General features: G+C 50.4%; 1 protein-coding gene across 1 annotated transcript; it reads right to left on the reverse strand.

Annotated features, from left to right (window-relative positions):
* slc7a3b (solute carrier family 7 member 3b) lies at positions 1-17435 on the reverse strand. The gene is made up of 12 exons (XM_036548262.1): positions 17335-17435; positions 7812-8239; positions 7024-7185; positions 6517-6688; positions 6135-6253; positions 5409-5631; positions 3753-3892; positions 3550-3652; positions 2464-2693; positions 1805-1971; positions 1436-1544; positions 1-1032 (listed from the first exon to the last, which is right to left on the reverse strand). Exons 2-12 carry the CDS (start codon positions 8179-8181, stop codon positions 887-889), a joined length of 1941 nt encoding a protein of 646 aa, XP_036404155.1. The 5' UTR covers positions 8182-8239; positions 17335-17435; the 3' UTR covers positions 1-886.
* Between the last annotated feature and the right edge of the window lie 260 nt (positions 17436-17695).

Below are 17695 nucleotides of genomic sequence, written 5' to 3' on the forward strand. Positions count from 1 at the left end.
CCTTGCACACTGAAATGCAGGGGACAGTAGTAGTAGGATCCACTCCTGGGTGCTGCCAGACTGGTAAGGGGGGAGTGAGACATCCTGTACCCCAAAACAAGTGGAACCGTCATGCGCCATCAACAACTCGCTTGCTTCGAACCAATCGTAGTGTTTTGCTACACAGGGGAAAGTCTGGCGATTGGTTCACGCGAGTCAGCTGGGAGCTCCACCCGCTACGGGGTTCAGGCAGCCTCACGTCTAGCGCTGAGGGACCGGTCTGGCAGGCACACCGATACCCTGTTTGCACGCTATTGGTCCCGACCGACAGCGGTGGCCGCTGCAGCCCGGAGGTTCCTCCGAGGACCACACGACCTGAAGAGGCCACAGCTGTTAAGGCAATTGTAGCACGGCACCGCCACCGCCGGCGAATGGGTGGGGGGGCGGCTGCTGACGACACAACCGTTTGTTCGTTCTTTGCTTGCACTGTGTTCCCGTCACGGGCAACCCCTCCCTTTCTACTGCCGCCAGCGCGCCAAGAAGGAAACATCCTTCAATTCGCTCGAATCGCTTCGCGGCTCCGTCACGGACGCTTCATACCAGCTCGCAAAAACATTGGTAATACACAAAAAGCACATGATAATTGAGCAGAACAGGCCTTGTTCTTAAAACCATCTAAATACTTGGCAACTCAGAGGCCAGTGTTAAAATATTACTGGGGTCAACCCGCAGGTTGGGAAAAAAAAGAAGAGACTTTAAGTAGTGGTGGACAGAGTTCTACAGAGAAATCTTTCTAGAAGTGGTCGGACGATACAGATGGTCCCTGTTGATCTCTGGGGGTTCCTGCTGTGGGAAGTGAGGGGTGGGGCCAGGCCTGGGGGCGTGTTCCCCACCCCTCCCGCCTCCCTCAGGGGGTCATTGCCTCAGCCTCGCTGTCATCCCCCGCCAGGTAGATGGGGCTCTTTGCTCGGAGGGCGGGTTCGAACTTCTCGGTTGACCCGCTGGTGGCCTCTGAACTGTGCCGCACTCCGTAGGCAAAATAGATGAGGAACCCTAAGAGGGGGACGATAGAGAGGGAAGAAGGGTACAGAGGGGTTAGGAGTAGGCATGAGATGATACAATCAGTTACGATACGTTTCACAAAATGCAATTCACAATACAAAAATATCATGAAACAATATTCTCCTGAGAAATAATTCTGATAGGGAAACAAAAATATACCACGACTGAACAAGTACTCTTTGGTAATTTTCTAATTTGACATTTGAATTGATGATTTGAATTTGTGGTAATTTCACTTTGCAGTATGTTCTCAGGGCCACAAACATTTCGCCATTGCATTATTGGATATTATGGCATTTCATCTTAAGCCAACTTTGAGCACAGCCAGCTGACCCGGACAAGAATCAGGGGACATAAATAAAAGCAGTCAGTAGAAGAGCGCGGTCCCACTCACCGATGGCCATCCACACGGCGAAGCGACACCAGGTGGCCGCGTCCAGCTGCATCATGAGGTAGACGTTGACAAAGATGCTGACTAATGGCAGAACAGGGAGCAGGGGCACCTGGAGAAGTTTTGTGTGGGGGAGGAACAAAAAAGACAAAATGTGAAACAGTGAAGGAACCTTCAGAGATGGCACAGATGATAACAGCAGGCAGAAAGAGGAGAAAGAGAGGAGAGAGAAATGCGAAAGCAGAGACCCACAAAGAAACTTAAGCCCCCAAATAAATAAATAAAGTCAGAGGGAAAGGAAAGAAAAAGAACAGGTAAGAAGCAGGGACAGAGGGCGAGCACACGGCGCTCAGGCTGTGAGAGGCCTCGTACCTTGAAGGTGAGCGCCTCCTTGCTCTGCGGCTGTCTCCAGATGACGACCACGCAGAGGGAGGAGAGGAGGGCGAGTATCCCACACAGGGTCAACCACAGGGGCTGGCCCTCCACCACCTCGGTGCCCCACACCGCCAGCACCACACAGAGCAGGGTGAACAGCACGGCTGCAAACGAGAGGGAAGGCACGGTTACACACCAATCACAACAGAGCACACACCTCACAGCTCCTGTAGGCTACGACTGGAGCTAAACAGCAAACTGCTATCAGTTTGCTTCCTTTTTCAAAGCACAAGTTTGTACAACTTTATGGCGTGCCATAAAACCACCCATAAAGAATGCATATACACAATATTGGATACTTCTGCAATGCACCATTTCCTGGCAGGTAAGATGAGCCAGCCAGTTAAGGAACACCCGTTCAGCCATCTTGCGTGTCCAAAGTCTTGTGTATCCGATCTCAGAGATTGGACTTGCAGTGAGGACATTTCAACGACGTAGCTTATGACTGCAGTGTAGTCACCGTGTGACACGGTGGTCGATGGCAGTTAGTTTAGGCTGAGGCACTGAGGGGTCCACTTTTAAAAACGAATCAGATATGAAACAGAGAAAATGGGCTGATGGAGTGATGGGGGTGGGGGGGTCATGGTGTCACTCACAGATGACGGCCGTGGTGACGTAGACGATGGTGCCAGAGGTCTTGGTGGGAGAGTCGCAGCTGGGCGACAGCAGCAGCCGCAGGGAGAAGCGCTCCTTCAGGGGCCGCGTCTCCAGCTCCTGGCCGTACTCGTCGCCGCTGTCCCCCTCCGTCATGGCCGCCTTCTCCGCCCCCGCCAGCTCCTCCAGCTTCTCGCTGTGGTTGGCCGAGCTCAGGCTGCCCGGCTGGTACCTGCGCATACAGAGACGGGACAGGGACGGGGGTAGAAAGAGGGACAGAGACAGAGACAGAGACAGAGGGAGAGAGGGGGAGAGGGGGAGGGACAGAGACAGAGGGAGAGAGGGGGAGGGAGAGAGGGGGAGGGACAGAGACAGAGACAGAGACAGAGAGGATGAGGGAGAGAGATATAGTGAGAGGGGTGTGAAATCGAGAGAAATAAGGATAAAAGAGGGAGAGAGAGAAAGAGACAGAGAAAGAGAGAATCCTCATTAAATTATCTCTTCTCATACACTTCCTTTCCAGCGGAGTGGCAGAGATTCCATTTACACATCTATCATGTGTGCTGGACCTCATTAAAACGCACATCTGTTCATAATGAAAATGTAATAAAGATTCCCTGAAGGACAGAGATATTTTGTGCCAGCCGTGGTTTCACTGCTAATTCTGGGTTACTCAAGGACATCGGACTAATAAGGATTTCACCGTCATTTATGTCCCGTGTCCGTTAGCAGGACAATCAGTCCTGTTTTGACATTGCAGATGCCTGCTCACTTCATCAGTTCCAGGCAATTACAGTCTCTCATTCTGTGTGTGTGCAGGCATATTTCAGTGATGTGTGTGTGCGTGTTCCCGTGTGTATTTCAGGGATGGTCTGTGTGTGTGTTTGTATGTCGGTGATGGTGTGTGCGCACGCATATTTCAGAAACAGTGTCTCTGTGGGCATGTGTATTTCAGTGATGGTAGGCGTGTGCCTGCAGGAGTATTTCAGAAATAGCGTGCGTGCATTTCGGTAACGGCGCCTCTGTGTGTGTGTGTGTGTGTGTGTGTGTGTTTCAGTGATCCTCTATGCGCGTGTCACTCCACTCACCGGAGGATGAGCACACACACAGCCACCAGGGTGTAGGCCAGCAGGGTTCCGATGGACATGAGGTCCACCAGGGCGGCCAGGTCGAACAGGAAGGCCATCAGAGCTGCGGGGGGGAGGGGGGGAGACACACCATTACCTCTCCGCTGACACCGCCACCGCGCGCGAGAGCAGCGAGGAATAACCGGGGCCGTTCGGCCACTCACCCGCCACGATGCCGGACACGATGGTGGCCAGCAGGGGCGTCTTGGTCTTCTTGTTCATGCGGGAGAGGAAGCGGAAGAGCAGGCCGTCCTCGGCCATGGCGTAGATCACCCGCGGCATGGGGAACATGGAGCCCAGCAGACTGCGGCCAGCAGGGGGAGACAGAGAGACAGAGATCAGAGTCACTACATCCGCAAAGCTAGCTACCCAACGCCAGAACGCAAGGGATGCGGAGGCGCATACGATTAATTCAGGGCTTAAAGCAACACATTTTTCTGAGCCTGAAATGTTGTTGTTTTTTTTTTTTTTTGGGGGGGGGGGACATCTGTTTTGACCGCTTATATGCTAAACATGCCTAATTTGACAGGCAATGTTGTGAGTGGATAGGTAGCTGGCCTGTGTATTTGACACGTTAAGTTTGGAGAGTGCAGTTCTGTCCTGTGATGTTTTGCACAGGTCAACTAGCGCTACTGCTATCCTGAAAGACAAATGCGGACTTTATCCATCCAAGACCGCGTGTGCAATCATAAAGTGGCAGCAGCTACAGGGGCCACAGCTCCCGGCAATGATGACGTATACCGAAGAGCCCGAACAGCTGCTTTGCGTGAGGAATCTGTATCATGCCCGGTCAATACCTTTTGCCGCTTGTCCCATACTGTATTTTTTTCGAACACATGGTGCAAAGCAGCTCCCGGGCTCATTTAATTTGTGAATTAAATTAAATAATTTGTGAAAAAATACACTGAATGTTTGTCTGTCATTACCGTTTTCATTTAACCAAGCCTACTGCCATTTATTTTTCACCCCCCGTTCTATTGTGCTTGTGTCTGTGCCAACCTTCACAAAGTTTCGCTTCTATGCTCCATCTATTTCAATGCATGCTAGCCTATTGTGCAGTAATCCCCACAAATACTTCCTGGCACCGCCTCACAGAAAGTTGAAACTAGTTGCAGATTGGATAAGAACAGTGCCAGTACGTCGCCTAAACAGGCTACCGCTGGTTTAAACTCATCCGAAAAAACACCACGTCAATGATTGGTTGTAATAAAATTTGCGTTCCTGTGAGAGCCCGTATACGCTAGTAATAATTCATTGCCTGATCTAAAATCTCAGCACGCCGTATTTCCAGCGTGGGGCCGGAGATGTTGTGTTAGTTAAACACAACTTCAACATCTGGAACACACCTCCTGTCAACCAGGGGAGGAAACAAATTCAGGTAGGATGACTTTGACATGCCTAACTGACAGAAAATGGCAAGCATGCCTGATTAATGGCAAGAAGCTACATTCCAGCATAGCGCTTGCCAGACCAGTTAGTGCAAATAGGCCACTCTCTCATTCTTGTCAAATTCCATCAAATACCACAAATCCGTCATGGGTGGATTCCACTCACAGAAGTAAAAGTAAAACACTTACATGCAAAGCTAATGTCTATCATGTGCATGGACATATATTTTATCATACTCGTGGCAAAATTCTCAAAACTCCAATTCAATAATTCTCTGCACCACTTTCTTTGTGTGTGCTGTTGCTTATTATTTCTGGAAGCATAACGTGGGGAAAATGCATGCCATTTGGCCACGTTTTGGTTTGCTTCTACCTCCACGACTCCATTTTTTATTCTGGCCTCTGGGCCGCTGTGGCGAACAGCGCCCTCACCTGGTGGAGAGCGCACAGAGCGACCCCACGGCCACAATGTAGCGGGCCGGCGCCCAGCCCACGTAGCTGAAGGCCTCGGGCAGCGGGCTCTGGGTGTTGAGGGTGTAGTAGGGCATCATGAGGGTGAGGGCGGCCGACACGCCGAAGTAGGCAAAGAAGCAGATGAGCAGGGAGGCCACGATGCCGATGGGGATGGAGCGCATGGGGTTCTTGGCCTCCTCGCCTGCGACGGAAACACCAGCGGGACAGAGGGTCAGTGCCTCTGCGGTGTGCTACTCAGCCCGACCGCAAGAGAGCAAAATACAGTACCAGTCAAAAGTCTGGACACACCTTTCTTTATTTAGTTTTACCATTTCCCACACTTTAGAATAATACTAAAGACATGAAACATGAAAATGATGAAACAACACAAATGGAATTATGCGCTGACCAAAAAGTGTTACAAACAAATCAAAACTCTTATGTTTTACATTCTTCAAAATAGGCAAAAAATATTTTTGAAAGAAATTCATACATAGGCATCAACTTTCTGATTTATATTTGTCTAGGAAACAAATATCAAGTATTTAAGCATAAGTCTTTTAATAAAACTGTCTTTGAATGCATGTTTGTCATTATCTTAATCAGGTGTGTCCAAACTTTTGACTGGTACTGTACATGTTTGATGTAATATTTTCGACACAATGTGAGTGTGCCAATCACTCTGGGAGAGAGGGAGGGACGTACTTGTGGTGGCGATGCAGTCGAAGCCGACAAAAGCGTAGAAGCAGGTGGCAGCGCCGGACAGGATGCCGCTGAACCCGAACGGAGCAAACCCACCCGTGCCAAACATGTTCTCAATTTGCCTGAGGGAGGGGAGGTGGAGGGTCAATCACGTGTGAAGTCAGTGCACTGTGCTCACACAGAAAAGAAATTTAAAAACGGTCCTGATTAAGCAAACACGTTCCGTTCCATAGTCTGAGCCAAAATTCGAAAGCTTGACAATTATATAACCAATTAAATAATTAACACCACAGTCTGTAACCATCCTAAAACCCAGCTTCTCGGCTCTGGCAAACCCATCACCACCACAGGAGCGGGTGACTGTGGCAGCCTCCTTGTGACTCACTCTGGCGAGGTGACGTTGGTGCTGTTGACGTAGTCCTCCACGGTGAGGCTCCAGTTTCTGGTGTCCCCCTTCACAAAGCCCGCGATGATGACGAAGCCCAGCACCACTAGGTTGATCCCCGTGAAGATCTTGTTGACCAGCGCCGACTCGCTCACACCGAACGCCAGCAGCCCTGTGAGAGGCGAGAGAGATGCGCCGTCGCCGTCAGCATTGTTCTGCCAGGCCAGATGGTGCCCGCGAGATCAACAACACGAAAACAAAGTCTCTTTCCCTCCCCAATCTGTGCTGCAAAACTACTGGGTTTTCAAACAAAAAGGTGGAGTTCAAGACAGCAGCACGGGAACCTTACAGTACATTTTGAGTGACATTAAGTGGGCTGGGATATTATCAGGGTTTGCCCTGACCGGCTATGGAAAATAGATGCTTGGCTTGAGGTCTGAGCTGTGATTCAATGCTTTGTTGTTGGGGGACTTCTATGCTGTGGCTGTAGGGAAGGAGGGTCCTCACCAGTGAGCAGCATGACCAGGATGAGGGCGAAGAGGTCCGGGTACTCGGCCAGGATGTCCCCTGAGTCCCTCATCGCCATGAAGGCCTTGAAGAAGCTGGAGATCTTCTGCTCCACCAGGTTATCGAAGGTGGAGCTCCAGGCTCGTGCCACACTGGCTGTGCCTGAGGAATGGAAGGAGAGGGAGAGAGGGAAAGAGAGAGAGGGAGGGAGGGAGAGAGAGAGAAAGAGAGAGCTCAAAATAGGATGCTAAGATGAGCTTGAGCAGGCTTCATCCTTTACTCTAGGGCTCTTCAGCGGAGGAGAGCACTGCCTGTCCCCTCCTCTGGAAGAGACCCTTCACTGTTCTTCAGACCCACTTCAGTTCAACCCTCCTTCCCGTATCTAATGACATACCTCCTGAAATCTGCAGTGCTTTCATCAGACCTGCATGGAATTTGCAAGTCAAAGCAACGTTCAAGTATTAGTGTCATCACCTCGTGTTCCCAATATATTATGAGCATCCTTTATGCACGTCGTGCATGCTTTCATCAAATTCCTATTCAGCGTACATTTCCTGGAGAAAGGAACTGCTTTGGTGAGATACCGAACGCCTGACCTTTGCTTCCTTTTGTTATATGATACATGCAATATGCCTGCTACCGCGGTATCGGATATGCACGTGTTCTCATCTCGCTGTGTCCCGGTGTTCTTTGCATTTGTCACCATTGTGTTGGTTTGCATGAGCTGGCACGTGTGCATCCCTGAACAAAACCGCAAGCCTCTCTCTGTCCCCTGTCCCCCGACTCACCAATGACGTAGGAGAGGATGAGGTTCCAGCCCGTGATAAAGGCCCAGATCTCGCCCACCGTCACGTAGCTGTAGAGGTAGGCGGAGCCCGTCTTGGGCACGCGGGCGCCGAACTCGGCGTAGCAGAGCCCCGCCAGGACCGACGAGAGGGCGGCGATGAGGAAGCAGAGCACGATGGCGGGGCCCGCCTTGTCCCGGGCCACCTCGCCCGCCAGCACGTAGACGCCCGCCCCCAGCGTGGCCCCCACGCCCAGGGCGACGAGGTCGAGCGTGGACAGGCACCGGGCGAAGCGGGTCTCCTCCTGGCTGCAGTCCAGCATGCGGCGACGAAGGAGCACCTTGCCGAACGAGGCCAGCTTTTTGTTGGCCATGGCGGGACGTCTTTCAGTTCGGAGCAAGTGTAGAGGAAAAGAGAGCGAGTCCAAGTGTCTAGAGGGAGGAGAGTTTGGGAGGGAAAAGGACACGGTTACACAATGAGATGGGAGGTCACAATTCTTTCACTAACCTACCAATCAGAGACAACTATAAACACAGGAATGAGGAAGTGAGTAGGAGACAAGAAGAAGAAGAGGAATGCATAACCAGACAGGTTGCTGGATGCTTCTAGAGTTCAGTCTGTGCTAAAATTGCAAAGATGATATACAAGCACATTTCCTGTGAATGAAAAAAGAACATTCAAACTGAAGGCCAAACACAAGCTGAAAGCTTTTGTACTGTAATGCTATCGTAAGCCTGAATTTGGACATTCCTTTCATCCACCCTACTATAACGCCACACCCTGAAAACGAAGACAAGAAACGTACAAACTACCACTAAGGGAGATACTTTTTATTATGACTTCTTGAAAGACGACCTCTTTGGCATGCTTTTCGTTTTCATAACCGTGTGTAAGTGGGCCAGTTTTGCAATGGGCGTGCTGGCTGACCCTAACCTGAAGCGGCTCACAACGCACGCACATATTTGCACAACTATGCAGTTATGTAACATATATACACACACACACACACACACATATATATACACACATACACACACACCTAATTCCTTTTTGAGTCTCTGAAGTGATCCAAGGCATTAATGAGCAGGGATTACAACTGAGTAAGAAAGTATGAAAGTTTTGTCACCTGATTAGACTGAAAAGATAATCATACAGGCTAAAATACATTCAGTGATACCACTACTGTGCCAGTCTATAGTCATTCTGCATAGAGGTGTGTCGGTAGAGAGCTGGAGGTCACAAGAGAAGACGACCACTAAATGACTAAATGTAGTGACTGCTGTTACCTATATGCAATGAGTCGAGATAACTAGGAGCGAACGAAACCAAGATTAGAAAGATGGCTGCCTTGTAAGCAGGCCAAGGCCTGAAAGTGTGCCGGAGTCCCTCTTTACATAACCTGGGAGTGTGACGTCAGGGCGTGATGAAGTGGCCAAAGTCTCCCGCTGGTGCATACGCACGGCTGACGGCTTCTGTGTGCCCGGGGGCTGCACGGGTCAGGGACAGGGACTGCATGACGGCAGCCCTCTTTGAGGTCCAACAGCCAAGAGGTTCTTTTCCCAAATCGCACGAGCCCACCCAAGTACGCCCTCTTCACCGGTGATTCAGGTGCCGCTCGGGCATTGACTCCCAACGGCCTGCTCCAGGGAGAAGGCCACCTCGCCGAGACACCCGAGATAAGTGCACCCTCCCGCCCCCATCGTCAATTAATATTCCCCCACAGAGGGCAGACTGGTGCCATGGTAACAACGGGGGACACGGGCGACTCCCCCCCCCCCCGCAGCAGCGGAGCAGCCGAGGACCCAGCTCTGAGGGACAATTCTGGCCAACAGAGGCGGTGGGTGAAAAGAAAACCAGAGGGAGGGAGGGTAAAAAAAAAAAAGAAGGGGGGAAAGTGAGGAGTGGCAGACGTGCCCCGAGCGGCGTGGGAGAGAGAGAGGGAATGGAAAATGCCGGGACAGGGGAGCCGCGCGGAAGCCGATTAATCTTTGATGGGGGAGGCGAGGCGATACAATGGAGGTGCGATCACAATCATCAAAGGCAAGAAAGACAGGAAAAAACAGAACGCGCAGGACTCTCCCGCCGCTCGATGGGGAGCGGAACAAACACGCCCCGAACAATGAACGCCGAGTCACGGAGAGGCAGACGGAGCGTCCGGCGCGGATGCCGTCCCCCCTGCCCGACCCCCACCCCCGCCCCCCGCATCCTGACGGCGGGGCATCGGGTTTCTCTGCGGTCGGCGACCCGAGAAACTGCGCCCGTTTGACCAGGCTGACTGCGCCTCTGCTCGCGTCTGCCAAGGCGTACCGGCGCGACGGCCAATCGCGTTCCAGCACTCCCACTCGTCCCCTACAGGCTCTTTGACAGCTTCATTCATGCCCGAGCCGGCTCTGCCCACTGGGCAGTCGCCGAGAGCCGCGCACCTGAGTGGGGGAGGTCCTCTCAGGTCGACGGCTCGAGGGTCACGGCTTGTTCCGCAGGCGTGCCCTCAAACGTGAAGTGGATGAAAGCAAAAGGAAGGAGTGTTCCTGTGCAGACAGGCCCCCCGCTTCCCGTTCGGGACATATCTTTGCGTGACCTCACCTGACGTGGCCCCTTCTTTCAGACACGTCAACAAACAGCCTACAGGCCTCATTTGTTTTCATTTCTCCCCATTCTAGTAACAGCAATATTATTATTATCATTATTATATTTCCGGCGCTAGCGTTCTGCCGAAGTTCAAAGGGGCCAAAAAAGGCAGAATCGCCGAGATCAAACCGGCTGTCTTTATCTGCTTCGTTATCAACTTTAGCGCAGGCTTCCTGCAGCACCTTTACCCAACCGTGGCAGCTTCCCCTGCCAGATATGAAAGCAAGCTCCTCACAAAGACGCGGCCGGTTATGTAACCGGTCCCATGATCTCAGCATCAATGGGATGGGAAAGAAGGGCGAAAAAGAATCCACCAAGTCAGGTGCAGAGGATTTAAGACTGAAAGGTCACCGCGATCCTGAGGACAATGCACCCTGACAATCAGTCAGACAAAGGGGCGATTATGGCTTCGTTTTCAAACAACCTGAAGCCCTGACGAGCTGGGGCAAAACCAGGTCTGAAACCAGGCTTAGAGGGTTATCGCTCTCAGTGGCTTCATAAGGTTTCATTTTACGATCAGTAATCCTGCGAAATGAGAGCAGACCTTCAGTGTGCCCACCCACCAAACACTACAACCGAGTTCCTGTGCTTGTAGGTTCCAGCCAATGATCTGGGTTAAAGAGCTGGGACAGGCAAGATGGCGTCTGCTCCTTAGTGTAGGGAAAGGGCAGCATGTGAATCCGGTTACATGAAAAGTCGCTGGTGCCGGCCCAGGTCCTGAAGAGGGCCGGAGGCACCCTGTTCACCAGCCGCTTCTGCAGTGCAGGTGACTTCCATTTTGACGGAAAGCATTTCTCAGGCTGATGCCATTTAAGTCATCCTCTGAGAAGCTGTCTGCCAAAAAGAATTAAACCAATTAATTCAATTTCTTTACAAAAGGAGCAGAGGAACACAGAACTACATTAATGGGGGGTGGGCTGGAGTGTAGCTATGTCTGACTACTCTTGGTAGAACCCACTATGCAGGCCGCACCCCACAACCCCCCCGCGCCAGAGAATGGTGCGGTCCGTTCAGGTGACCGGGGTCGCCCGTCTGGGGAGCTACGTGCTCCGGGGGCGGAATGCGATAAACCTCTCAAAGCCTCAAACGGGGCGGCGTGATTGGGCGGGACGGACGCTCGGCGGAGAACGCGTCTAATCCCCTGCGGCCACGGCCTCGCTGATCTGCACGCCCGCGCTCTCCCACGGGAAAGCGCCAAGGACGGCTCATGCGGACTCAGGAAGTGCTCCCGAACGCCTCCGCCTCCGCTTCCGCCCCCTCCACCTCTCCTGTCTGCTCCTCACCTCAAAAAAACCTTGAGGAAAAACCTAACCTCAACCGAAAAGGGTACAATATAGAATATAACATGGTAAGAGGGTAAAATGAGTCCCCTCTAAAAGAAGGGGGCCAGGAAGTGGTGTGTGGTTTTGTGTTGGACAGACCACTCGGAGGACTGTCACAAGCGCTCTGGAACACTTGCACCCGTTGCTGAGGTAACAGAGGCCGTGGGCTCAGGGGATTAACGACTGGAGGGCCACAGGGATTTGCGTACTTTAATCCACGTCCTACGTGGCAGAAGTGATCTTCAGGGCTATTTTTCCCCCCCCACACAGTCAGGGTCTGACAGGAAGGCAACAGTGACACCTATGGACCTCCCGTTGATGGAGGAATAATGAGAATGGCACCATATTTCGAGGTCCGTGTCTCGGGAGGAGGAACAGGGGGTCTCGTGGTTCTCAGCAAAGGCGAAAGAGGATTACAGCACATTACACAATCCAGATAACCCTCTTACAGGTGCTTCCACAACTCATTCAAGCCGGTTTTTGTTTTGGCTGCGGCTTCCGCTTGGCCACGAATAACCACTTCATGCTTACCTAAGGTAGTCATGGGGCTCCAAAGCAACAGCTTTAACAGTATTACTTTTGTTTTGGTTTGTTTTTTTTCCCCACGTCACACCTGTAAATGCTGTGCTGAGTCTCCTTTCTGCTGAAGTGAGTAACCTCTGACAAGCGGAAGTGATGACCTACATTCGACATAGGGGAGAACACACAAGGCTCCAAAAACTGCATGGCCCAGCCTGAATGGCAAAAAGAGGCTGATGAAAGGAGCTTCAGTGATATTGTGCAGATTACCTCCCACAGCTGAGACGCAGGAAAGTTTAAATACCAACTGCCATTTTTCAGCTCAAGGTGCGCAATTTCTGCCGCCTGCGAGGTTACAGACCTAGACATCAGCACTGACCTGGGAAAATCTCATTTCAGTTGGGCCACACAGTCTGCAACAAAGTGGATCTGGGAAAATTTTCAACCATCTGGTCTCATCTAAAACATGCATGCATATTTACCTTAGTGTGTGCTTTCTCAACGACCAATACGTTCTTAATGATCTCACTGAGTTGAAGGCGCGAGTAAAACAAATGGAAAAAAAATACCACTAGGAAAAGTTTTGCTCACTGCCAAGCGCTGCTCAACTACTCACACTCACAGCCACCTCCGTATCAACAGTGCTCATGTTCCTGCAACAAGCAAGGAACACGGGAGGGCGGGAGAGAACCGTCTGCGTGCACGCGGTCTGCTCGGCTCAAAACAGCAGCTCGCTGAATCTGGGGCTCCGGTTGCCATGGTTACCTCGCCCGGGCTTCTTCTGAACTCCAGCCGCCGCGCACTCACCATCGCTATCCAGAGAATGCGCGCCGCGAAAAGGCCAATCTCATTAAGGCTGCCGCGGCGACAACACACACGCTCAGAGATTGGACACACATACCCCCGGCTCCCACCAGCGGGCCCGGCTTTTATTAGCCAGACGCCCGACGGCGTAATGCCTCCAAGTGGCGCTTAAATTGGGCTTGCAGGAACAGCAGCCCCACAGATTAACCCTGCCCCGCGGGCCTCGTCCCCGGAGCTTCCCTCCTCTCGTGATCGGTGGACGCAGACGGAGGGGGTGGGGACGCGCGGGGACGGCGGGGAGCCGAGTGTGCTCGTGGGCGCCCGAGAAAACGCTGGCCGGGTGACAAGGACACCCACTCGCGACCCCTTGCAGATGGCTCTCTCAGTGTGACTCAGACCCCCAGAGACCCCAGCTTGACTCAGCCGATCCAATTCGCTCGCATGGCCAATATCAGCGGCGTCCCAGTCGGCCGCTGAGTACGCAGGGAGAGAGTGCGGCGCGAGATTGAGGTGTCGGTCCGGCGACGATGACTCAGCTGCTAATAAATGCCTTGCTTGCACGCACGCACACACCAGCTGCCGTTTCATAGGATGCTGCTGTTCCCGTTCTAGTTTTTTTCTTTTTTTTTGGGGGGGGGGGGGGGGGGGGGGGGGCTCGGTTTGTTTTGTTTTGATCAAAATGTTCTGGGAATTAATGAGGGTGTTCTCTACCAATATTAATAAACCCAGGTCAAAGACTGGCATCAGCAAAAAAAAAATTATTCATAAAGAGTTATACCCTCCCCGCCAATCAAACTGCAGCTCACTGACACCGTACTGAGACAGGATACTGTATCTCCCTTGTCTCAATGCATTGAATTACAGGACACCTTGGAACCACTGCCAAAAAGACAAAAAAATGTAATAAAAATAAATGATACAAGTCAGGATGAACCATGATGGCAGTTACACCATCCCTCTGTTTGAGGAACCATATAGTAAAATATCTCTAAAACACTAGTCTCTAAAACACTAGTCTCAAATGAACAAAGTAAAACAGCCATCACAGTGCAAGTTTACAGTGCTTTTAACAACCAACAACATAAGAATGAAATGGAGAAGTGTGACCGTGCAACTTTGACCATGCACGCAGAAGAGCACCACTTACACAATATGTGCAGATGGGCATCTAATGTGTGCATTACGCACTCGCTTGAGCAAACACTCCTCCCAGCTGTTGGGTCACAGATGTAACTTGCATTCGTACACCCTGAACCGGATCCAGCAGGGTAGGGCGGCGGACTGGTCAGGTGACAGGGGCGGACGCGTGCGTCCAGAAAGGACAGTTATCTGAGAGTCCTCTGACCTACGGCTGCTGCACACCACCTGATCACACCCGCTGCTCAGAGACTGCAATGCCAGGCAGACGGACGGTACGCCTTCCAACCCTGGAAAGCGTTTACTGAGCCAACTGCACGGTGCCATAACCTGACGCATACAAGCAGGGGCTACAGGCAAGAGGTTGCATGCTGCAGGTGGCAATGACAGACAGGAATAGGAACATAAAGGAACCAAATCTCTGGGGAAAACAATCACCTCCAAGCCTTCTATTGCGGAGCAGAAGTACTTCAGTCATTATGAACTGGAGTAACAGCTGCCGATTCATTCCTTAAGGTTAACCCATGGGCTCTGATATTTGTACACGTACTCATTTTGTACTTCCATGGCTGGATATTAAGATGTATGGATGTATGACTCAGAATCTTGCCCCACCTGCACAACAAATATTTTTCACATTCCCTCCATAAGGTGCAAAGAGCATATACACCAAAGAAAACTACTGCTTTGTACACCACTGTCCTGATCCTACAAACACCTTAAACTCAATGCTGACACGTGACTTACAATACACACAGATAAGGGAATACAGGTAATTCTCAATTTTAAGCAATTCGAGAATATTCTTTTAACTGCAGGGCATGGATATTCTTTAATTATATCAAGAGCAAGCACGATTAGTTTAAAACAACAACGCATGAGACTGCTCCAAATCCAACAATTACAAAAATCGGTGCATTCCGTTCTTTGCATTTATTAAGGAGCAGGGAACACACGCATAACATCCCGCAGCCAGGCACACCAGTACCGGTGCCAGAATTAAACCGCAACAGGCCTTGAATTTCACTCTTGTTCTTAAATGTTTCCAGCGCTGTTATATAACTTGAACTGGCTGGCATTGGCGTTTAAACGCCCCTTATTCCTGGAGATCTGTAGCCTAGCAGCACCCTTGGAGTGCCAACAGACAGCAAGCGCACAGGCTGCCAGACCCATCGCCAATGACACTGCAAAAGAGGGGCAAACTTGCCAAACGCGTCACAACGTTCTTCCTTTCCCACACTTCAGATTTTTCAAGGACACCTTAGACGCACTCGGGATTGGCTATTTTTCAAATGGCACTTTCTACAAAATATACAAATCCTTGGGGAGCCCGTAAAATTTATTATTTAATGCTTTGCGATGCTAAAACCATATATCTCATCGAAAGGTTATTGGCCGTTTCTTCTCCTGCTACCGCATCCCCTCAATTTTTTGAGATTCTTTCGTGGTTTTTACTCTCCTCGGAAATGTATCTGATAACCGCTTAATCTCGACAGTTAGGTCCCGAAGCACGCAGATAAAATGCAATAAAACCAGTGCTCTAATATAAAAAATGCATCTGAACAACCATGGGCATTATCGTGAATTTCACGTAGGCTAATTAAGACACCAGATATAGCCTACTTCAACATTGTGGAAGCCGTACCTGTGCAACAGTTGACTCTGATGTAAAGATCTAAGGACTTGCTTCAGAACATTTGATTAAATGCTTCCAGTGAGGTGGTAGCTCGCCGACTAAGTGCAGACGTGTAGAGGACCTTGCTGGCAGCTTTTCGTGCTAGCATTTTTATGAACAAACGACGGCAGCTAGCTAGCAACTAAGCAACAACACAAACGTTAGGTAGCCAGGTAGCTAGTGAATAAAGCCACCTGAACGAAGAACGTTGGCGCGCTAATCCCGACACAAACATGACTAACGCCCGATGCTTTAAAAGTAAAAGTAACGATTTAGGCGGGAAAGTTTAAAAAAACTTGCATTGCTGCTAAACACACACCGAACTAGCTAGTTACCGTTAACGTTACATAAAATATAGTTCCCCTGTACATTTCTCAACTAGCTGTTTACACAGTACTTTAAAACAACCACGCCATTCATTATTGATGCTGGCTGGCTAGCTAGCTAAACAAATCCGAGTCGTGTGCCTTGGCGCCTACGCGGGGTGACTGTAAGTGGGTTCGTTTGTTTTGATCCTTTTGCATTGTTACCGTAGCCACCACTGCAACTAGTTAGTTCCAGACTAGACAGCCCAGTTAGTATACAATAACCGGCTTTAGGTAGTAAGCGATGTGGATAGTTAGTGTGGTTTATTTCAGCGTCTAAGGAGAGTCCGTATCTTGATAATGCGGACAGTCAGCACTGACACTGTACATCATTTCTTTCCATATCAACACACAACAGACCGCCAAAAACAGGGGAAATACTCAGTATTAGCTAACGTAGTTATTGTAATATGAGCATCACAGCTCATCGGCTGCTGAAACAAGAACTACGAAAGTAACTCAACCAGCACGAATACGGTTTATGGAAACCCAGTCACCATGTCAAAATCTCAAGACAATTTAAATTAGATATCAGGCTCTTAATTAGCTAGCAGATGATGACCCACTTCTAGCTCGCTGGGAAAGCATGTCAGCTGACTTGCACATAGCTTGCTTAACACATGTTGAATATTTTATCGCCCGTTTCTGGCTCGGGATGCCGACTCGAATAATTCTTTCATTTTAACAAGCAATTCTAACTGGCTAGCGACTAATCTAGCTGGCTAGCTAACAAGATTAAATTCACTCGCCACGTGTGTCGCTACCCAAAACCAAACGTTCCTGACATCGAGAACAAATGCAACAGCTAGCTACCTAAATAAACCAAATACTCGCGAGCTATGACACTAGCTAGATCGCGAACTAACTAACGTTAGTTAACACATATCCCTGGTGATTTCTGAAGTTATCATCTAATTGCTATCGATCGGCATCTAGTTAACATTACCGAGCTACCTTTATAATCAGCCACTGAAAATAAAGCACGAAATTGCTGGACCGACATATCGGCAATGAGATGCGCTGTTATTTAAGTAACCAGATACGCCAATGCAATTATGTTAAACGGATAGCGTTACCTCTTTAGCTTCTGAGCGAACCAGGGATCCAGGCAGTATCGGCAAGCAGACGGCGATGCTTCAGATGTTAGCGTTCCACTACAGTTCGCCGGCGAAGGTGAAGCGGTTTGATTCACACTGCGATTATGCGTCTCGGAAACTTGTCACAGGACACCGCGCCGGAAAGCAGCTCCATATTTGGCAAGCCGAGCCAGGTGCGTCAAAGGCGGGGACAAAGGCGTTTGTTGTTATAGTATCCAGACTACTCCTCAAGTATTTACATTAGCGGAACGCAACCTGTGTGTTGCGCAACCGGTGAGCTCTGCTTCGAACTTGCTTTAGCATTTTGTAACTCTTACGCCTATCAGAAGGAGTTACAAAA

Source organism: Megalops cyprinoides, chromosome 16 (genome assembly GCF_013368585.1).
Source record: "Megalops cyprinoides isolate fMegCyp1 chromosome 16, fMegCyp1.pri, whole genome shotgun sequence".
Lineage (NCBI taxonomy): Eukaryota > Metazoa > Chordata > Actinopteri > Elopiformes > Megalopidae > Megalops > Megalops cyprinoides.

Coding starts and splice junctions, on each gene's coding strand:
- slc7a3b (XM_036548262.1), bottom strand. CDS start 8,181: ATGGCCAACAAAAAGCTGGCCTCGTTCGGCAAGGTGCTCCTTCGTCGC. Junction 6,689..7,023: donor CCTGGTCATGCTGCTCACTG/GTGAGGACCCTC, acceptor CGCCTCTCACAG/GGCTGCTGGCGTTCGGTGTG. Junction 5,632..6,134: donor CGACTGCATCGCCACCACAA/GTACGTCCCTCC, acceptor TTTCCGTCGCAG/GCGAGGAGGCCAAGAACCCC.